Raw genomic sequence first — 22811 nt, forward strand, 5'->3', positions numbered from 1 at the left:
TTAGGCTTCTCTGCAAGTTAGGAGGATTAGTCTGGATTTCATTTTACACCAATGGGGAAACATGAGCTGTTATGTCCTTTAGACAAGAGGCCTTTTTAATGCATTTGTATTTATTTCCTTGGTTTTATTTAATGTGCGCCCATACAAAACTCCAAACACATGAGCAGACATGTAAATGGCAATATTGTCTTGGACAAACAACACAGCACACTCCAAAAAAAAAAATCCAATAACTATTGACAGCTGCATCACATACCCAGTACCATTTCAACTTAAAACAGAGATTGCACCAGACAACTCCTCATAAGAATGGAGTCTAGATATCTTGGACTTAAGAGTCTACTTTGTAGCTTTTAAAGCTGCTCTTTAATTCATTCCAAGAGGGGAAGTTGCATCCCAGTGAAAACTTGAATGCTTAATGATTAGGCAGAGGCTAGATGCTGCTCCAGACCCCACTGGACTATGAAGTGCCAGCCTTTGCAGTAAAAGGGCTATGCCACTACACTTAAGCCTGTTTTTATGCCAAATATTGAAGCTCAATAGCAGTTGCAATAGGATATGAAATATTTGCAGATGTGCAGTAGCTGCCTTTTAAAGTAAGACTTAGTCCAAAAGCATCACATGGTAGGGATGCTTTTAGGGAAGAAAGCCAGCTCCACACTAAATAGAGCAGTGTCTGTAACTCATAATGCTTAGTTTGTGTCCTTCCAGAGGAGACAATGGAGATCCCTCATATTCCCAGCTGTAAAGGCTGATGTAATAGGATGCAATCAGCTGGCATTCAAAACTAGAAGTTTGACAGCCAGCATTTTGTATTTTAATTGCTGCCTAGTGTGGAGCCAGCAGGGATTTTGGTAGATTGTGGCAGACACTTGCAGTAGTCAGAGTAACAGATTGAGACTAACTGGCAGCAGAAAGTCATTAATTCCAGTTTTTTTATGCTGCCTTCTAAAAAAGTCATCCTCTTACTGTCCGTTGCACAATACTTACCTTCTGAAACTCCTCCATGCAGGCAAGTCTCTCCTTCCAGTTACCACTATCTAACTGCTGTATGCAAGAGGCTGGGAGGACAGCTGAAGCTCTCTCTTCACACACCTCTATCTGAAGACAGAATACAACAAGGTTAACACCGTACCACATGCTCTCTTGTATACCAGTCAGTAGTCTGATTATTAAAGTGCAGGAGGGCAGAGAGATAACCATGCCCCAAGGAACTTACAATGTAGGAGATCCACACTGGAGATCGAGAGGAGAAACAATTTTTTCATTAGTTGAGATGACTGATGTGGATATAGGTCTTGTGGAAGTGGTACTCAGGAGGCATTTAAGTTATGAGAAAGGATACTAGTGCATTGTGATAGAGGAGATCAATCTAAGCATAGTTACCAGAAAAAGTTAGACATACTGGGAGAAGAGCAAAGTGTAATCTTGTGCTGTCTTCTCTTAATTTTAGGGTTAAGCAAATTTTAGTGCAGCTTTGCAAATATTATGAGTATTTGTCAGGTAGGCACAAAGTCAATCACCAGGAGGACTGATAATGGGTGGGTGGGTGGGGGGGGGGAGTAGAGAAGCCATTTTACAGGTCCATTCTAGGAGAGAGGATGAGTAGCACTTAGCAAGGTTATTTTAGTGCATTATCCACAAGGAGGGAGCTTATCTCATTCATTCACTCACTCCCACTAGGTTCTTCCCTTGTACCTGATCTCCCTCAAGGGCTGCATATTTGACTGCTTGTCAGACATGTTCAATTTTTACACCAATAGCATCAAATGACTAGGATAATTCTCATTTTTAGGACTTTCCATACAAATCTGAAGTATGAAGGCTACACAAGAGTCCAAACACAATGACTTTCTTTTTATTGCCACTCAGCACACAGACAGCTTCCTTGTGGGTTTCTAGCTTTTTCCTTGTCCTTCATCAGAACGTAACTACTGCTACAAACTACATGTCTCAGTCTGAAACACTTCAGAATGAGTTTGAGAGTTTTGCAATTTAATCTGAATAGCCCAGGAGCAGACTAGCTTTTTAATAGGTAGGCTTGAGCAAATCACTGGACTATCTAGTGTATTTCAGTCTAGGTTTCGGAGTCAAGCTCTAGGGTTTCTGAGGCTTTTAACTCCAGAGAATACAATTTAGTTACACACCCAGTACTTCCACAGAAATTACATCTCAGCCTCCCCACTCCTCCCAACAGCACAGTTCAGCTGAGAGGCAAAAGGACTCACACTTAGGCCACAGTCAAATTCATAGAAGTCCTCACTAATATTTGAATAATGGATTGTACAGAAGATAACCTGATTGTGTTTATTAGAGGCTTCACAATTAAAGATTAACAGTTATGTACAGTTTAAACCCATTGGTTTCCCCTGCTTCAGGTGTTTCAAATCCCAACTTCAGGGCCATTAATTCTACAAAAATCAAGAGAATAACCCAACTAGCACTGCTTACATGATACTGTATTGCACTTTTCATTTCAGAATATAGTATAGTACCTACCGAGAGTTCAGGTTCAAGTATCTCTTTGGTCTCAGATCCTTTCTTGCCTTTAGTTCCAGCACCTCCCGCACCAGCAGCTGCAGCTGGCTTGCTTTTCTTGGGAGGGCCCCCGGACTACAGAGGAAACAAGAGTTAGCAAGGATCAAGCTGTTAATTCACCAGAGTTCAAAATCAATACTTAAAATCAAAGAGTCTTGCTTTCCAACATTCCATGCTCTACTTCCAAAAGATACATTAAGGCAGGGGTAGTCTATTTTTTTGGTCAAGGTCCAATTTCTTGGTCAAGGTATAGTCAAGGCCCAGACTCTGGAGAAACATTTTTCACACTGCAGTAACCATGATAGTACTAAGTAAACAAAAAGATTTTGTGGTCGGTTCAAAAGCGTCTGGCAGTCTGCATTTGGCCCGAAGTCTGCCTACTGATTAATCCTGCATTAAGGAGACTTAAAAGTCTTCCGTAACAATGTAATTGGACAAACAAGTTGTTACTTTTAACCATAGTAGTGTGCAACAGGCTGGGTGGTAACAATGAACAGGCTAGCTCAATCAGATGTCATATTTCCAGGACAGTAAACTTCAGAAGTTGGGTCAAATAGTAGTGAGAAGTTAAAGGCAATGAAAATAGAAGGATTAATGTTCATTTGAAAAGGGTCAGAGAACAATAAGTTAATCAAATCAATTTCCTTTGAGGTTGCAGTTAGGCATATATAGTGTGGCTGGCAGTCTGGAAAAATAAACTTAAGTTTTTCACTACAGTACTTAACAGGTGTTTTGAGACCTTTGACCAATTTAAATATTCACTTCTGCATTCCTCAACAACTGTTTGAGGAAGCAAAGGGAACGGAAGGGTGCTAAGACAACAATATGTTGCTTAAAGCTTTTTAACATTTAATGATCACATGGCTTTTTTTTTTTTTTAAATCCAGACTGGTGGTTTACACAACATTTGATAATCAGGAAGATACAACATTCCAGAATATGTTTATTGCAAGAGCAACACGTTGTCATTGAATGTGTCCTCTCTTCACCTATGTGTTAGTATTACACTGCCATGCCAAGTTGCATTATTGCTTACAGAACCCTTTGAAAGTATTCATTGGGTTGTCTGCAGTATGACAACATCAGGACTTGGCATTAAAACACAAGCAAGAAATCATTTAGAGGATAAAAATGGTGGAATTCTCAATTCCACACCAGATTGCTTTCTAAAAGAGTACAGGATGCATTCTTTTAAAGCCTGTTACTGCATACCACCTACTCCTGAACAAGAGGTAGAACAGGAAAAGAAAAGATTTGTTCTGATTAACTTGTAGATTAGGTTTGCAGAGGGCTGCAACTGGATGAAATTTAACAGGCCAACTTTGGGTTTTCAAGCAGTAACTATCTCAGGCCATCATGTGTGATGCAGTCTGGCTATATTCCACTTACCTTGGCAGCAGGAGCCTTTTTCAAAGGTCCTGATTTTGCTGAAGTGTCTTTTGTATCCTTGTCCCCAGCAGCCCCTGAAAGAACAGGGGTCTTTCCAGCAGCAGGTCTGCATTCCTTTTTGTCAGCTGCTCCACCTGTGTTCTTACCATAAGCCAGCTCCACCTTTTCAGCACACTCTTTAATCTAAGGAACAATGTTAAGAGACCAAAACCATTTAAGTACAGCTGCAGCATCTAACCAGCCAAAGCCACCAATCCAGAGCCAGCCCTGAGCCACTACAGCTCCAGGAGCGACATGAAAATCATATAACTTGTTTTACTGCCAAAAAGCTAATGCTATTTAAGCAGCACTTAGCAATGCTAACAGGACAATGGCATCAATTTGAAATTTTAGTCCATGCAGTACAGTCTCTTAATGTGTGCATACAACTCCCATTAATGCAAGTAGAAGATGTGTATCTAGAGAGGAAGACTGTATAAGGAGGTTAAAAACAAAGTCAGTCTTTAGAGCAGGTATTAATGACTGACTATATAGTTTAAAGCTTATTTAACAAGACTGTCAGCATCTGTACATAGGTGAAGGGACAAGTCCATACATAGTATTATGCAGGATTTGAAGTTTAACTAGGGTCACAAACCAGATGGTAGAGTCCTAAACCCCACCTGGCAGAAAGGAGATAAGATAGACTTCTATTACAGACACCACAACCTCCAAACCACTAATAGAGGCCTCAGACCTAGATCAGGATTTAAGGAGCGATGTTAGCTAATGTATGCTAACTAAGAAGTTTTAAAAGTCAGTGCTTTTAACGATCCTAAACTGACCAAGTTACAGCTGGCAGGTGAGGGAGGGAAGAAGTGACCACCACACCTTTAAATACTAGTCCACATTAAGCCTGAGAGAATACACGTTAGAGATGGATTATTCCCTACATGGGTTTTAAGACGTTTGTTACCCACAACATACTAGGACACTGCAGAGGTATGAAAGCACTTCACTAGCCACTACATATACAGCATTCTGTCCAAATCCATAAGCTCACCCGATCAAGTTTGAGTTTGTCCACATCTGCTAGGAAAGGGTTCACAGCTTTCTCTCCAGCCACCTTCAGAGCTGTGCCTAGTGCTTCAAATGCAGCATCTCTAACTTCAGGGGCAGAGTCATTGATATGCTGTTGAGAGGATTCATTTGTAAAGAACAAGGTGAGTACTAAGTACTGTTATAAATTATAATAGTAATGCCCTATTTTTACTGTAAGTACTTGTGGTGAAGAGTAGATTGTATGAAGGGAGGAGATATTAATCTAGTCCACTGGCAAGTAGTTATCTTAAAGCTGCTGCCCCCTCCGATTTCATTTTATGACAGAGTGGTAGAAGTTTAGTTCAGCGGAAAAAAAAACAAAAAACTTATATAATGTCATAAGTAGGCCTAGTCACTGGGAGTGTCTCCTAAGTCAGTTTTGTCCTAAAACTCCACCTGTTCTCTAGGGAAGAGTCCTTTTCCATTCAGGAAACAAAACAGGACCAAAGAATGTTATTCCACTGGAATAAAAGAAACTAGCCTCCATTGCTGCAGGCTACTTGTCACCCAACAAGTTATTCTTCAAGTTATTCTATGTCACCTCCCAGTTATTCTACTTGCTGCACCAGAATACACAAAACTTCACTACATGTTACATCCTCTCAGACAGGCTTCTCACCTCACCCAATCCAGTGCGTCCATCACAACACACTGCTTCCTAGAGAAGTATCAATCCATCCTGTTTTACCTTAAGAAGAGCAGCACAGAAGGGTTTTAGCAGGCTCCTTGGCAGGGTAGAAGGTGTACAGTGGCGAAAGCTTCTTGCAATGAATAGGGATGTCTGTTGCTTGATTGTTGGGTTTTTGTTGTCCATCACAGCCAAAATATCCTCACTTATGTTCTGCAATGTAGTCTAAAAGGTTGGACATGTGAGGTGGTTAGCTTCAGCAGAGGGATAGGAGAAAAGTCCTCTGAAACAACCAGCATGATTGAGTCTCAGTAGCACAGTACTGACAGAGTTTATAACACTTGTCCTTACCGTAAGGAAGATTGCATCTATGGCTTCCTGCAGAGCCTGCACGACCTGAGGCTTCTTCTCTTTAAACTTTTCCAGGATAGTTGGGACAACCTGTTTTTAAAAAGGACACACAATACTTCAATTACCTAATTGCAGAAAAAACAAAAATGCTCCCCAATGTGACACTTCGTGCCCTCATGGTTCAGGAGTGTATGCATGTAGTTAAGGATTCTTCAGCTCGCCTCCCTCCACTGCCACAGGGGCATAGCAGTGGCAAGGAACCAGCTCCTGCTGGCCCTAAATGCCACCATTATCACCACCAGAAACAGCAGGGTACTGGCCTTCACTCATTTATAACAATTTTAGAAAAATCTCCAGTTTCTAAACGTCAGGGAGGCTGAGACACTTCCCTTAACTCCTCCCTCCAGCAAAAGGGCCACCACCAGGAAGAAGGCTGCCCAAGAGCTCTGCCTTCTGAGGAAGGAGCCCTGAGCCCTAGTCCTGCTCTTCCAGCCTTTGCTGCCACCTGTTTATCAGAAAGCCACTTTACAGTTGTATTTCAGCCTACAAATAAGTACTAATCACCCCTCTTATCTCCACTCCATACCTGCTTAGGGGAAGAGAAGAGCATTAGGGACATCATGATACCAGAAAGTTTATGTCAAGGAAATAGATGCCTGATGCCATTAATACCTCCCATTTTTGCTGGGCTCATATGGTCATTATTTCGACTGTTATACCACCATGATTACAGCATACGTACAACTACTCTAGGAACATACTGCTCCAGCACCACATACTCCCTCAATTCAAACAAGTTACAGTTGCTAAAAAGGTATCCAACAGATCTGTTTTCCCTATGGCATTTTTCTACCCATAAAACTTGTTCCTCCCCTTTTGGACCGATCGGTGGAATGGGCCATAGAATTATCAGAGTGGAGGAACTGTACAAAGAATCAGCAGAGCAGACATAAGAAACTAGTCCAGACATTTAACACCTATACACTGCATAAGACTATTACCTCAGCATGAGCTGGAAGCAGCCAGCACAAAGCAAAACAAAAAATTGGGAGATTTCAACATGCCTATTGACAGACTGCATATGTAAAAGCTCAAACTCATCTCCTCCCTCACCTTCCTAGCGATCTCACAGGTTATCTGCAGGCCAACCCACAGACCCTGAACCTCATCAGCATCAAGATCATCACAACCCAGCCACTGTCTTGAACAGACCACCACATCATTAAGATAACAGTCAGGGATCTTTCAGCTTCCAGGTAACAAGAGTTATGATCACATTCGACCACAAAGACTCATTGATTCCAACAAATTTCAAGGTATATGAAAGGATAGCTGCACTCAAGACAAGGAATTGAAGATCTGGTAAAACACTGTATATGAGCTTAGAACATCAACACACTGGTATCCTAAAGGCCCCTTCCTCCTATCACCCATACTGACCCACTTGGTTTTCTGAAACTCTGCATCAAATGAATAGAAGGGGTGGAAACTCAAGCACCAGCAGTGAACACTGATTGATACAAACAGGATAAAACAAGGAATTCCTCCAAGCCTATCAGGCAGCTGTATTACAGGCCAACAGAACGTTCCTATCAGCCTCCACTAAAGCTACTAAATACCACCCAAAGAAAAGGCAATAAACTGCTTCATTCTTAAGTGCCAATGATGCTCAGTTCTGATGCTAAGTGCTGTGAAGAATGGTCATCCTATTTGGCTGAAAAGATTATGCACATTCAGGAAGGCTTCCCAAAATATCTGGATCTGCCCCACTTATACCTACCAATCTACAGACCTGCTTGCATTCCTGGAGTTCAAAACATTAACTCGGCAAGAAGTGCTGGACAACCTAAAGAGTCTTGACCCATGCCCTTCCTGACTTGTGAAAAAGTCATAAGCAATTGATCTCACTCCTGGCTGAAATAGCCAACATGTCATTCAGGGAAGGAATCTTCCCCTCCTTCAAACGAGCAATAGTCTGGCCAGCACTGAAGAAACTTGCCCATGTGTCGATTTTAGCCAACTACTAGCTAGCATCATGCCCCCCCATTACTGAGCAAGCTCTTAGGCTCTCTCATCTAAGGCTAAGTTCAAACTCAACTAATTGAAGCCAATATTCTAGACCCAGCAGAGTATGGATTCAGGACAAGACGAGACACGGAACTGAAACCACTTCAGTTGCACTGACGGATAATTTACTGTCACTAGCTAGAGGTCAGACATCCATTTTCTGGACCTCAGCAGCATTTAATATTGTTGACTATAAAATTATTTCCGCCTCACCTGAAAGAAGCGGCAGGAGTCCCAGGTAACGCACTAAAATGCCTTAAACCCTTCCTGGAGGGACACATTTGAAGAGTGGTGATGGGAAACTGCATCTCCACCACCAGACCACTCACTTGTAGAATCCCACAAAGATCAAATCTCTCTCCCGGGTGGAACACTGTGATGGCAACGAGGTGTACTTTGATGGATGATCCAGCCAGGCCATGCTGCTTCAGATGCAGTAGATAGTCCAGGATGAATGGCATAGATACTTCAAGTGGGGGTACGTGACTGATCGTATCAGCATGAGAACCTTTTCCATTTGGCCAGGTAAGTGGCCCTGGTGGAAGGTTTCCTGCTACCAAGGAGCACCTCCCTCACCAATTCCATGCATAGGAGCTCCACTGGGTTTAACCATGAAGCTTTCAAGCCATGAGAAGGAGGGACTGGAGGTCTGGATGAAGCAGGCGGCCATGGTCCCGTGTAATCAGATTTGGGAGGAGCGGCAGTGCGATTGGGGTGTCCACTAACAGCTCCAGAAGCGTGGTATACCAATGTTGGTGTGACCACACAGGAAGCAGCAGAATTACCTCCGCCTTGTCTCTGCGGATCTTAAGGAGAACCCTGTAGACGAGTGGTATCAGAGGGAAGGCATACAGTAGATGGTTCCCCCAGGGTATCATGAATGCATCAGAGATAGATCCTGGACTGTGCTTTTTGAAGGAGCAAAACATTGGACACTTCCTGTTGCTCCTGGTGGTATAGGTCTACCTGGGGAAACCCCCACCATTGGATTTTCTCTGGGTAACAGGAGTGTGCATCCTCAGAGATTTCATAGTTGCCCTTGAGTCCTTTAGGCTGTGAAGCCTTGAGTCTGTCTGATCCACAAAAAAAAAGCCCTGAGGCCTAAAAGGGAAGGTCCAGCAGGGTCTGCTGAACTTCCGGGGGAAACCCAGAAGCTTGGAGCCATGCGGTTCTCCTCATGACCACCCCAGAAGAGATAGTATGTGCCGCAGTCAGCCAAGTCAAGGAAGGCCTGTACGGATGTCCTGGCCACTGCCTTCCCCTCCTCAACCAGAGCCGGGAACTCAGATTTCGACTCAGTGAGGAGCAACTCCTTGAATTTGGAGGGAGTCCCACGAGTTAAAAATTATACCCACTGAGGATAGCTTGTTTGTTAGCGATCCTCAGCTGTATGCCCCCTGCGGCATAAACTTTCCTGCCAAAGAGGTCCATTTGTTTGCCCTCTTTAGCCTTGGGAGCCGGCACCTGCTGCCCCTGGCACTCCTCATTTACTGCCGAGACCACCAGGGAGCAAAGACGTGGGTGGGAGAATAATAATTCATATCCCTTGGAAGAAAAAGTATTTTCTCTCCACACCCCTGGCAGTGGGTGGAATGGAGGCAGGAGTCTGCCACAGGGTATTACAATTGTTGTAAATATTTTTAATGACCGGCAATGCCACTCTGGAAGGGCCTTTTGGGGCGAGAATGTCCACCATCAGGTCCTTTAACTCAATGGACTTCCTCCACCTGTAGGCCCATGTTACGGGCAATGTGGCAGAGCAAGTCCTGATGCGCTCTGTGGTCAATGGGCAGAGGACCTGAAGGTGATGCTCCTGCCACCACCTCATCAAGCGAGGATGAGGAGGAAGCCAGTGGGGATACAGGGTCCTCATGGCACACCGTGCGCTCATATTGCTCCTGGGTAGCATTGGTGTCCAGTGGTTCAGCACAGTCAGATGTGACCTGGGCTATGGGTGGGTCTGGAGCAGGTTCCGTTGTCCCCTCTGTAGTATGAGGGGGTGGGCTGGATAGGGTCACCTCTGTAGCATAAGGGGCAGGTCTAATCAGTCTGACCGTGCAGGATGATGCCCTGATGTCACAGACTAGAAACTCTGGAAGGGGTACCCTGGGCCTGATGGTAAGCCCAGGGGGTCCAGAAGGCCCACTGCGCAGCGGGTGGCCACGATGGCTGCCAGGTCGACTGTGTGTGTCTCTGGCGCTTATCCGACCTGTGCCTACTGTGCCACGAGTAGTAGGAGTCTGTCTCAGAGTTGGAAGATCCCAAGGGCGACGACCACGGCGGTGCTGATGATTCCTGAGCCAGCAGTCGGGGCCAAGAAGAGGAAGTCGGGGATCGGTGCCACAACGATCATGTAGAGGATCAGTGCCAGCTGTCCTGCAACTGAGACTGGTGCCGCGTGTCTGTTGCTGGAGAACAGCTCCTGCATTCCGGTGTCGTGTCTTGGTGCTGGCCAAGAAAGGGTGACCGTGATTGGTGCTGGAGACACAGATTGTCACGCTCCCTGCGCCAGACGATCTTGTGCTCAGGCCAGTGCCAGAGGATGTTGGCGATGTAGACCGGGAACGGTGCTGGTCCGGCAATGAAGAGGGCCTCATCATCACGGGCTTGCCTCTAGACGGCACTCATCTGGGCGGTGCCGGAGGTTTCTCTCTAACAGCAAGGGGCTGAGGCGCAGTACTTTGTATAAGTCAGCTTCGAAAGTGTCTGGGGAGGAGGGGGGTTCCAGCTCCTCCACCAAGTAGTGTCCCGCCAGAGAGTCACTGAGTGGCGGGCTCAACAGTGCCAACTGGGGCGCCGGAGTCGACGGCACAAGGTCTTGCTGCTTGGAAGTTAAGTCCTTCCTCTGAGGCACTTGTGGGGGCATCGGGGACGTTGACCGGTGGCTGGGGATCTCCGGTACCAAGGGTCTCTAGCACCAGAGTCCTTCCTCGATACCAATTCGCAGACTGACGCCGGGGCACCCTGCATCAAGCTCAGGCCTAGGACTTGGTGGTCAGGTGCCGCTGGACTGAGTGTGGCTTCTATTAACAGCTGCTTCCAACAGAAGTCGTGTTCCTTCCTAGTCCTGGGCTTGAAGGCCTTACAAATCTTGCTGCGCTCAGACTCACATGCCTCCCCAAGACACCTCAAGCATGAGTCGTGAGGGTCACTATTGGGCACAGGCTTCTTGCATACACTGCAAGATTTAAATCCCACTCTCCAAGTCTATTCTAACTAGAGATAAACTATGAACTAACTACAAAACAAAAACTGCGTAGGACTAAGTAATAGCTATGGGAACACTTGCAAGCAAGTGAAACAGTCCCAACGCTACTACGGATGGTAAGAAGGAACTGAAGGGGATCGGGTCGGCAGGGTCATATATTGAGCACCATGAGGGCGCCACTCCAGGGGGCTCCCTAGCCGACCGACGGGAGCGGCTGAGGGAAAAAAGTTTCCGACAATCGTGCACACAGCGCGCGCACACCTGATTGGAATCGACATGAACAATCACTCGAATCACAAGACCATACCACTACCACGAACACGGCCCAGTACTTGCATGATATTAGCTCACAGATGGACAACAAGTTGAAGCTGAACCTGAGCAGGACAGGGAGGATGCTCACAGGCAGAGGAAACCATTCAAGAGCTTGCAGCCACAGTGCAGTTTCCTTCAGTTGAAGGCACACACCCACAACTGAGTATTTCAGTCAATATCTTAGCACTACCCTGATCCCTCACTGACACAGAGCTCTCACATAGCAGCATTCACGAGTAATGCTTTCTAGTAATTTGAGGATGATAGACTCCAGCCCATCCTGAGTGATAACGACCTGGGCCTCAGCTATTCACGCTGTCGCCGCTTCCTGGCTGCACTACAGCAATGCAGTATGCCTGGTCATGCAGCCTTCACCACTTAGGAAATTCCAGCTAGTACAGAACTCTGAAGTCTCTCTTCAGCAATGCAGGCTTTTGTGAACACATGAAATTTATCCTCTATTCTCTACACTGGCTGCCCATAGAACACCAAATCAAGTTCAAAGCCTCTGTCCTTATCTTCAAGGCACTCCACGGCCAGATATCTAAAAGGCCACCTAAACCTCCAGGTGGAAGACTGGTCAACAACTTTACTCCACTGGCACAATGGAACTCTCTATGGTCAGGTAAAACCTATCTGTGTGGGAGATAGTGCTTTCTCAGGGGCTAGCCTGAGACAGTTTCTGGGGAGAATTCAATGCACAAAGGACCATTACAAACCTCACCAGCGGGTGCTCCAAGTGCAAGATGTATTTCTTTGATATACCTTCATGAACACTTTGCAGTACTTTAAGCAAGTGTACACATTTTGCATGAATGCACACATCTAAAACCTACCAAAACAAGATACTTCACTGTGCACACTTCTCCCCTTAGGGAGAGAATGACCCATGTGTAACAGAAGTCTGTCATGTCACTTTTAATGCACTACTAGAAAATGCTCATACTCCAATGATGAGTGCTGTGTAACAACTGACAGAGCAGAAATAAAGAGAGGGAGTTCCATAGTCCTACTGGACTCTTGGTACCTCAGGAAAAGGGCTAATTGTAGTATGGCCATCCAATTCATAAATGAGAAAGTCCCAAAATTTAAAGGTGAAGTAACAGAGAAGTTGGTCAGACAGCAAGAAGAAATTCACTTGTGAAATCTCCTTTTCACCCACCTTCCTGGAACCTGCTGAGCTCAATGTACAATAGTATTTGCAATGAGATTGTTACAAACTGAAGTCAGAGTTGCTTAACTGAAAAGTCAATTTGTGCTGGGCTATAAATTAGCTTGAGATAAGTTTATCATATTGCTAAATCCTGGGTTCAAATGCATCCAGCTAGGATCAAGAACAGGTTTTTATGTAGACTGACTTCTTTACAATCAAGCTGATTAAACGAAGCTTCAAGAGAATGTCAATGCATTTGACTCTGGAAGAGTTCATACCGTGTACATTCTTTGGGGGACTTTGGAGGATTAACAGATGCTATGCTAAAATATTGGCCAACAATTCACAGGAAAGATCCAATTTCTTAGAAAAACTGGCCAAACCAAGTTCCCTAGCAAATGGCTGTGTACTAAGTTTGTGCAAGTCAGAGATACCCATTACAATACTGAACAGAGCAGTACTCAGAGCAACTCCACCACCTCACATATCCCACAACTATAGAATGTATTCTTTGCATCAGAATTTAGCTGCAGAATCTCACCTCTTTTAAATTATGATACTATCTCTGCAGCTGTAAGGGCTAACCTTTAAAATACAAACCAAGTGTAAACAGAGGCAATAATGCTTGCTTGTCTGCGCCTGAAACAAGCTCAGACGGACAATGTCCCATTCATCAAGGCCCTCTGGACACAAATGATTCTGCAGCAGAGAAGATTTCGCATTTTCCCCCAATGTAAAGAACTCAGCATTTTAAAAACTGAATGGGTCATTCTGCTGCAGCCAGGCACCTCAGTTCTCTCTACTATACTAGGCCCTACCTGCAGCTCCCATTTGTTCTCCACAAGAGAGTTAATTGAATTATAGTCCATACTTCCTGCATTGCACCATGGAATCCAGTAACAGAGGGTTAGATAGCCAAAGTTGGAGTTTAACTTGCAGCCAGAGAGAAGGGGAGCCAGAAGCTTAGGCTGGCAAGCTGGACTGCCTAGAGCAGCGTTTCTCAAATGCAGCCACCATGGGCTTTTCTTGTGGCCACAGCCTCCTGTGGTGTAACTGGGGGGAGAGCAGCAGCCCTACCCCCTCCATAGTGCTCCTGGATGCACAGCCTTGCTGGAAGCCCGAGCAACCAACACCAAGGGTTGTGCAGACCGTGAGTTCCCCATCTTTCCAGGGGAGGTGGGGCTCAGGATTTGGGCTTCAGCCCAGTGGTGGTGGGAAAGCAGGATCTGGTTGCGAGGCTTTGGGCTCCAGCCCCAGGGCTTCAGGCTCGGCAACCCTCCCTGGCCAGTGCCCCTGACATCTTCCCCTATCCAAGGCTTACTTTGTCCCCAGACTTCCTAGGGCTGAGTAAGTCTACTGTGAAAAGTGATACTTGTAGGTTTGTCAATATCACTTTTCACAGTAGATTTCCTAGCTATCAATAAATAAATTACAATGATTTGGACATGTATATATGCATATTTGTTTTTCCGAAAGCTACTTGAGTATTTTAGTAAAAAAAGTGAGCACAGCCACCAGCAAGAGTTGGTGGCCACACTCTGAGGCCACCAAATAATTTGTCCTGAGAACCTCTGGCCTACAGAGCAGCATATCAATTGAGGCCTGGGAAATCAGGTAGATAAGCCACTGAAGTCTACTGCAAGCTCCCTTTCTTCCCCAACATTTAGCATTTTAGGTCAGTGAATATTTTCTTCTATGAGCTACAGATCTGTGTTTCTGTGGGTGTTTCTCTGGTAATGAGGGAATAGGAATAAAGTGTATTTGAGAGCAGTAGAATAAATTAATTACCACCATGGAATTTTAAGAATTGTTCCTGCAATGACACTGGACCCTGCTCATGCTTAGCAGTGAAGAACAGGAAACAAACAAGGACCTTGTAACTTAATACCAGGACCAAAGATACATACATACTTGGAAACTTTCACCCCTTAGTCCAGCAAGAATCAAACTGTAAAAGGAACATGTGCATATCAAGTTTACTTTGTTTAAAAGAGAGAAATGCCAAGCCCTGGCAGTCATTAAAAGGAGTAGTTATTTTTAGAGCAGTTTTATTACTGTCACCATGTATCAAGGAGGAAATGCAGAGTGAAGTATTTACTACTTACTTGTCCTGCATATTGTCCAAATTTCTTCCTGAGTCCGGTAGCCAATCCAGCAAGGCATTTGGCAGCCAAAGCAACCAACATGACATTTGTGTCCTTTCCAACAACCTGCAAAGGATGGACAACATTACAGGTAAACAGGCCGGATTTCAGAGAATCAGAAGTAGTCTAGGCAGAGGGCTACGGGCATTGAAAGGATGGCCAAAGCAGTTATACAAGCAGCAACAGTGAATTTATCCAAAGTTAAGAGTGAAGCAGTTACTTGGGGTACCAACTCAAACTGGGCCAGATAATTTCATTCAATCCCAGAAGGATATTACATCACTGTCCTGGTACACTGAAGCAACATTTATCGTTCAAATCAGTGAACTGCAATATAGTCCTGACCAGTCAATGAAGTTCCTGGGGGAGTTCTGCCCCACTGTGCAATGCCGAATGTATGCAGAATTAACAAGCCGTACAGAATTTCATTTTCTCCCATGGAATTGGTGCGGCAGAGCGCTGGACCCAGCAGAGCCCAGCTCTCCAGCTTGTAAATACAAGACACTAAGCGGGGGATTTGGGGCGGGGGGGGGGGGGGGAAGAGGAGGGAAAGGAGAGAGCTGGAGGGTTCCAGGCAGCTGCACTTCCCAGTACATCTTGAAGGAAGGAGGTGGTGTGCAGGAAACACCATACAAGCCCTGGAGCCAACATCAGGCTGTTTCTCAATGCAGCTATCTGAGACGGGAGAGGCAGAGTTCTCCCCCAAGATGTGCCCAGCTGGCATGTGAGGCACACTAAGATTGAGGCGCCCAACAAAAGCGTAACAGAGAAACAGGAAGAGAAGGTTACTCATCTTGCAGTAAATGAGGTTCTTCGAGATGTGTGTCCCTGTGCTGTTGATTGGAGATCTTCGGTAGCAGTGCCTGATCGGGACGCATGCACTCAACTGCTTTCTTGCGGTCTCATTAGAGTCTGCTTGAGTCCCCCCCTCAGTTCCTTCTCTACCGCGGAAATGTGAGAATAGTATTCCAAAGTAATGGGGAGGAGGGCAGGGAGAGGAGCACCCACAGGGACACACATCTCAAAGAACCTCAGTTACTGCAAGGTGAGTAACCTCTTCCTCTTCTTCAAGTGCTGTCCCTGTAGGTGCTCCACTCCAGGTGAATATGAAGCAGTACCCACTATGGCTGGTGGGACTTGGAGTTGCAGCAGCGATGACTGTACTGCGTGACTTACTATGGTGTCTGCCATGGTATCCTGTGTGATAGCATAATGTCTGGCAAATGTGTGGTCAGACATCCACATGGCTACCTTGCAGATATCAGTAACAGGTATATTATGGAGGAAGGCAACAGATGTTGACATCGCCGAGTAGAATGAGTACTGACACCCTTGGGTGGTTGGACATTCTGAGTCCAGTAACAGAATCTGATGCAGTCAGAGATCCACTTGGAAAGTCGTTGCTTAGAGATAGCCGCACCCTTCCATCTCTTGGTAGCGGAGACAAATAGCCGAGGGGATTTACAGAATGGGTTGGGATAGAATGCAGGTAAGTATATTGGTTGATTAAGGTGGAAGGTAGACACCACCTTAGGGAGAAATTTAGGGTGGGGTCGCAAAGTAACTATCTTTAGAGAAGGTTGTGTAGGGAGGGTAGGCCATCAAGGGACTTATTTCCCCTACTCTCCTTGCTGATGTTTTGGCAACCAAGAAAGCTACTTTCATAAACATGTGGAGAAGGGATCAGGGAGCTAAGGGCTTGAAGGGAGGTTTCATAAGACTGCGAAGAGCTAGGTTGAGATTCCAGGCGGCTGCCGATAGATGAATCTCAGGATAGAGATTTTGCAGGCCCGTGAGAAAGCATTTTATTGTGGGGTGGGCAAAGAGTGAATATCCATCCAGCAAATCATGGAACGTGGTGAGGGCCACGAGGTGTACTTTGATGGAAAAAGCGAGAGCCCATCCTGTTTTAGTTTCAAAAAGTAGTCTAGGATGTTAGGGAGGGTCACTGTGTGTGGCATCAAGCGTTTATGGGAGCACCACACAGAGAAGCGTTTCCACTTTTGCAGGTAAAGTCTTATGAGTGGAGTCTCTTCTACTATGCAGGAGGACATACCGGACTTGCTCAGAACAGGCTAGTTCATGCATTTGGAACCATGAAGGAACCACACAGTCAGCTGGAGTTTCTGGGGCTGTGGACGAAGAAGCTGGCCGTTGTCCTTAGAAAGCAGATCTGGTCTGTTGGGGAGAGTCCGTGGAGGACGGATGGACATGCATAGCAGATAAGGATACCATGTCTGTCTTGGCCAAGCCAGGGAAATAAGTATGACCCGGGCCTTGTAGTCTCTGATTTTGCGTAGAACCCTGTGTATCAGAGGGACTGGTGGAAAGGCGTACATGAGGGAGTTGTTCCACGGAATGAGGAACGTCTCTCCTAGGGATGCAGTCCCAAGTCCCACTGTGGAGCAAAACAGGTGGCATTTGCGATTCTGGGTTGTGGCAGAGGTCTATCGATGGGGTGAAGAGCTGTCGTAGTATCGTGGGAAGTATTTCCCATGCATGTTCTTTGGAGAAGTGTCTGCTGAGTGTGTCGACAGCAGTGTTGCGACATCCGGGTAGGTATGAAGTGGTAATTTCTACGTGGTGTTGTATGCACCAATTCCATAACTGGATGGCCTCCATGTATAGGGAGTGCGATCATGCTCCCCCGGTCTGTTGATGTAAAACATACATGGTATATTGTCCGTTAGGACCGGGATAGATTTGTTCTTTATGAGGGGGAGAAAGTGAAGGCAGGCGTGTCTGACTGTTCTGAGCTCTAGGAGATTTACATGCAGATGTGGTCTGACAGGGACTAGCGGCCCTGTGCTGCATGTCCCCCCAGGTGCGCTCCCCAAGCAATCAGGGAAGCGTCCATGGTGAGCATGCATGCCGGAGAGGGTTGATGGAAGGGAACTCCCATGTAGAGGTTCTCTGGTCTTGCCCACCATTGTAGGGAAGCTAGTATGTTCGCTGGAGGAGTTAACATCATACAGAAGCTGTGTCTGCTGGGTTTGTAGTGGGAGTTAAGCCAACCCTGAAGACATCTCATGTGCAGCCTGGCATACTTGACCACAAAAGTGATGGCTGCCATGTGACCAAGGAGCTATAGGCAAATTCTTGCCTGTATCCTGGGACGAATGGAGAGTGTGCGTATGAGATGTGTAATAGCGAGGAATCTGTTGTGTGGGAGCGAGGCTCTGGCTTGAATTGAGTCCAGGTGAGATCCAATGAACTTGACCCGCTGTGTGGATGTCAGGGTGAATTTTTTGAACTTTATTTGCAGACCTAAGCTGTGGAAGAGCGAGACGGCGAAATGGGTAGCTCGTAATGTCTCGTCGTACGAGGTGCCTTTGATGAGGCAATTGTCTAGGTAGGGGAAAAGTATGATTCCATGTCTGCAGAGGTGGGCAACGACTACGGCTAGGATCTTGGAGAATACTCCCAGTGCTGTGGAGAGTCTGAAAGGGAGTACCCTGTATTGAAAATGGTCATGTCCGAGTGTGAATCGCAGGAAGTGTCTGTGTGCTGGATGAATGGACATGTAAAGGTAGGCGTCATGTAGGTCGAGGGCTGTGAACAAGTTCCCTTGTTCCAGCGCGGGTATTATTGTGCCCAATGTTACCATCTTGAATTTCTGTACACGTGCAAATTTGTTTAGTCGGCGTAGGTCTAGTATAGGCCTCCATCCCCCACTCTTCTTTTGGTTCAGAAAGTAGTGGGAGAAGAACACTTCCCCAAATGTTGTATCAGCACAGGTTCTACTGCATCTAGCTGCAGAAGATGAGCCACTTCTATGTGAAGTAGGTGCTCGTGTGAGGGGTCCCTGAAGAGGGATGGAGTAACCAGACTGAACTATTACCAAGACCCAACAGTCTTGTGTGATCTGCTGCCAGGCATGGTGGAAAACCTGGAGGCGGTGGCCAAACAGGCGGTGGAGTCAAGGGGTGATTGCACTGACCCTCAAACACTTCAAAATTGTTGTTTGTTTCCCGATGGGTGGGAGGTAGCTAGTTGCACCTGATTTTGTCTGCACTTAGGAGGTCTAGCGCGATTCCTGGCTATATAGCATGGTCTGGGCTGTGGCCGGTGATATTGTTGAGCGCGTGGCCTCTAATCAGGTTCATATCCTTGTCTCCTGGGAAGGGACGGGTAGATGCCCAGGGTTGCTCTGGAGTCTTTCATAGTATGAAGGACTTCATTGTTTTTTTTGGGGGGGGGGAGCTTATCTTTATCAAAGGGGAGGTCCTCCACTGTGGTCTGCAGGTTTTTGGGGACACTGGATGCAGACAGCCAGGAAGATCTGCGCATAACACTGCAGTTGCAGTAGTGCGGGCTGCTGTGTCCGCCATATCCAGAGATGCTTGTAGGGCTACCCTGTAGACCAATGGGCCCTTGACAAGGACTGACTTAAAGTCTGCTCTCCTGTCCTCTGGGATATGGGCGGTAAAATCAAAGAGTTTATTGTAATTGTCAAAATCATAGCTTGCAAGTAGGATGGAATGTTTGCAATTCAGAATTGCAAAGCAGAGGAGATATAGACCTTGCAGCCCAAGAGGTCAAGGCATTTGAAGTCCTTGTCTTGTGGGGTGGCCCGGTAGTGCAGCTCTTTCGTCCTGTGTGCCACTGCATCCACCACAAGAGAATTCAGTTGTGGATGGGAAAATACGAAGAAGTCTACATCCTTAGCAGGAACATAATATTTACGTTCAGCCTTTTTGCAAGTTGGTGGGATAGAGGATGGGGTCTGCCAAAGGGTGTCAGCTGGTTCTAGGAGTGCTTCATTTCTCCTCTAAAGGGATGTCCTGGCTGAGTGCCACCCTCTTGAAAAGTTCCTAGAATTGCTTAAAGTCATCCAGGTTCTGTGGAGGCAGAGACATGAGGGCTCCGTCTGGAGCTGATGGAGAGTTAGGAGTTGGTGAATCAGGGTATGGTTCATAGCCCACCTCTTTGGTGGGGGAGGGGGGGAGGGTTCAGGTGCTCTAGAAGTAGATGGAGCTGGAGATAGGGGCACAGAAAAAGCTTGTGGTCTGGTGGAAGAATCATGAGGGTGAGTGGCAGCAGAAGCCGGCCAAGGGTACCACTGAGGCCAAGGCATGGGATAAGAGAAGTTAGATTCTTGCCCATGGGGGGAGGGCAAAGTAAGGAAACTGAGGCTGGTGCTTGTGAGCTGTGACCTGAGGTGTAAATCGTTCCAGTGGAGGATGAGAGGCAGGTGGGGAAAACTCAACCTGCTGCTGCATATCGGGCTCGCTGTCAGTGAAAGTAGCCAAGTCAGGTGGGGAGAGTGGCTGGTCAAAGAGTAAGCACTGTGTGTCAAGGAGCGGAGAATCAGCCTCAGGAGCCACTGAGATGTCATCCTGATTTAAGAATTGCTACTGCTCCCTGGGCTGTGATCCTGCTGAACGTGATATCCCACTGAGCTCAGAAGCTTGTACTGACTTCTGTTTTGCTTTCGCCAGTGCCGCGGGCCGTTTGTAGGCACCCTGCGGGAGGTCCGCTCCTGCTGCTGGAGTGGTAGGCAGGCTCGGTGCGGACGTTCTTGTTGGCACCGGGGCAGAATGCACTGTCAGCATCGGGTCTATTTTTGGTGCCGAGGGGACCTTCCCACTACGGGAAGTCGGGTCCCTGCCTCTGCGCGCCGTGGGAGCCGTGGCTGAGGTGCTGGGACAGCAGGAGGTGCCTGCCTTCGGTGCTGTCAGCACTGAGGGTAAGGATCTCGAAGGAGACCCTTTCCATGCAGAGACTTTCAAAAGGGTAGACTGTTGGTCTTCCTGCCTCTTCACCAGGGAGGGTGAATCCATGTTCCCAATCCGTTCGGACCTGACCAGGGACCGTGAGGGAGAGGGTTTGCTATTGCCCATCTCCATAGGTGGCTGTAGGGATTTCTCCATCATGAGCATTCTCAGCCGCAGGTCCCTGTCAAGACAAACCCTGGTTTTCAGGCTGGTACAGTGGACACACTTGGCAGGGACTTGTCTCGTCACGGCACTTCACACAGCATGAATGTCTGTCAGACCGTGGTATAGACTCTTGACAGGAGGCACATTTCTTAAATCCTGAAGACCCTGGCATTATTGCACTAGGAATGTCAGGGGAGTGTCTCAACAGGAGACAAACTTGAGGAAAAAGAAGTGGGTTTTTTTGGTTTGTTTTTTAAACTAGGTAACTATTCTAAAGGAAGGGAAATAACTGGGATGTTTCTAACTATTTCTGTGTCTTTGTACTTGTTTCCTTCAGTGACCAGGGAAGAGGTTCAGCACTGCCCTGAGTCCCGTCTTCAGCTGAGGACAGTTGAGAAGGAACTGAGGGGGGTGCGGGACGCGGGCGCTCAGGCAGACTAACGAGACAGCAGTTGAGCGCGAGTGTCATGACAAGGCACTGCTACCAAAGATCTCCAACCAACAGCAGTGGGACGCACCATCACCTGGAGTGGAGCACCCACAGGGACAGCACTTGAAGAACTGGGTTGTTATAGGGGTTTAACACTTCTCCTGGGAGAAACTTTTTTGTTCTCTTGTACTGTTACAGACATACTTGCTGACAGGTATTTTGAAATAAAATTACCAAAATAATTGAAACTGGTGGGATTATATTGTATTATTTTGACAAAGAAAATACGCAGAATTTTATAATATTGTGCACAGAAATTAATTTTTTGGTGCAGAATTCCCTGAGTATTAAATGGCTATGTACCACAGTTTGAGATTGCCATCTTCTGCTCAGAAAGTTTTAAGATGTTAGTGCAAGTTATGCCTTGCGTCTGGACTCAAAAGGGTCATTTGGTGGCTTCTACCACAGGCCCAAAACTCAATGAAGTGGGCATACACACTCACAGGTGTGTGTACATTTTACACAGTGCATGACAGACCCAAACTCAAAGGCAATCAGAAACCAGATTCTACTCTCTCCAATTGAGTGTGCATCAGATTGTGAGTATGTACTGGGGGGGTGGAGGGGCAGGGTGTTAGTAGTGATTGATCTCAAATGAGTACATTTCAGAACAGCCTTTAAAGGGATTTATTTAGTCAGGCACACTGTTACTGGCAAACTTGAAAATCTCAGTCAGGAAGCCATATGGATTTCTGATGGAAGAATAAGTCAAGAGCTGGATGAGAAGTCTTCCCCATTTTGCAGAACTATACTTTAATCAATACAGACTAGAATTAATTTAAGACTAGGTGTTCGGATGGCAAGCTAAACAGGTATGTTGAAAGCATACATCTAAATGCATGTACATATTACACGTTTACAATGTAGTGCTATTTGTGTGTCTAAAAATGGCAGTTTTTAGAAGAGCTGCAGGTTGTGGAGGTAGCATTCTTCTCTATTTGGACTTGTGAAATCCCAAACAGGCAGCCAAAGCCCTAGAAAACTGCAGTCCCCCAAGGGAGAGTTGAGTAGGGAAAGGATTTTGCATGCTGCTCGCCCAAAAATCAGATTTGAAAGTTAGAATGTAATACAATCAAGCGAAAGCATTAAATTAACACTATTTTTGCACCTTCATAAGCAGACCATTTGGTCTGAAGGTGGAAGGAATATGACCAATCCCTGGAGACTTGTGGAAAAGGCTAGGAACATAGGTTCTAGACCACTGGTCCGATCCAGTGTGGCAATTCCTATCTCCAACAGTAGGCTGCACCACCTGCTTCAAAGGAAGGTGCAAGAAGCCTGCAGTAGGAAGTTGTGCAATAACCTACCTGCAGTGTATCTTCCTAATCCCCATCAGAGGTTCTCCTTTTTCTCTCAAGAATGCGGTTTATAGCCCTTCCATATTTTTATTTTAAATCTTTACTATAAGAACTCTGAATATTCTTGTTATTTGTATAACCATCCAATCCTTTTCCAAATCCAGTTAAGCTTTTAGCCTCTGATGTTAAATAGCAATGTGTTCTACAGGCTGTGTGCCGCGTAAAAAGGTTTGCTATCTTTCAATTTCACTGAGCACCTCTTGTTCGT

At 46.1% G+C, this 22811-nt stretch overlaps 1 protein-coding gene across 9 annotated transcripts in view; it reads right to left on the bottom strand.

Moving 5' to 3' along the window:
• Positions 1-22811, bottom strand: part of CKAP5 (cytoskeleton associated protein 5) — a 100042-nt gene that overhangs the window by 50001 nt on the left and 27230 nt on the right. For all 9 annotated transcript variants that reach the window (XR_012159412.1, XM_073348198.1, XM_073348196.1 and 6 more), the window contains 7 exons: positions 14835-14939; positions 5987-6076; positions 5696-5860; positions 4970-5098; positions 3928-4110; positions 2500-2613; positions 991-1101 (listed from right to left, as the gene is read on the bottom strand). Coding sequence is in view for 8 of the 9 variants with exons in the window: in XM_073348198.1 (XP_073204299.1) it covers positions 991-1101; positions 2500-2613; positions 3928-4110; positions 4970-5098; positions 5696-5860; positions 5987-6076; positions 14835-14939 (897 nt within the window). In the remaining variant the exon portion in view is untranslated. The remainder of the gene's footprint in view (positions 1-990; positions 1102-2499; positions 2614-3927; positions 4111-4969; positions 5099-5695; positions 5861-5986; positions 6077-14834; positions 14940-22811) is intronic.

Source organism: Lepidochelys kempii, chromosome 6 (genome assembly GCF_965140265.1).
Source record: "Lepidochelys kempii isolate rLepKem1 chromosome 6, rLepKem1.hap2, whole genome shotgun sequence".
Taxonomy (NCBI): Eukaryota; Metazoa; Chordata; order Testudines; family Cheloniidae; genus Lepidochelys; species Lepidochelys kempii.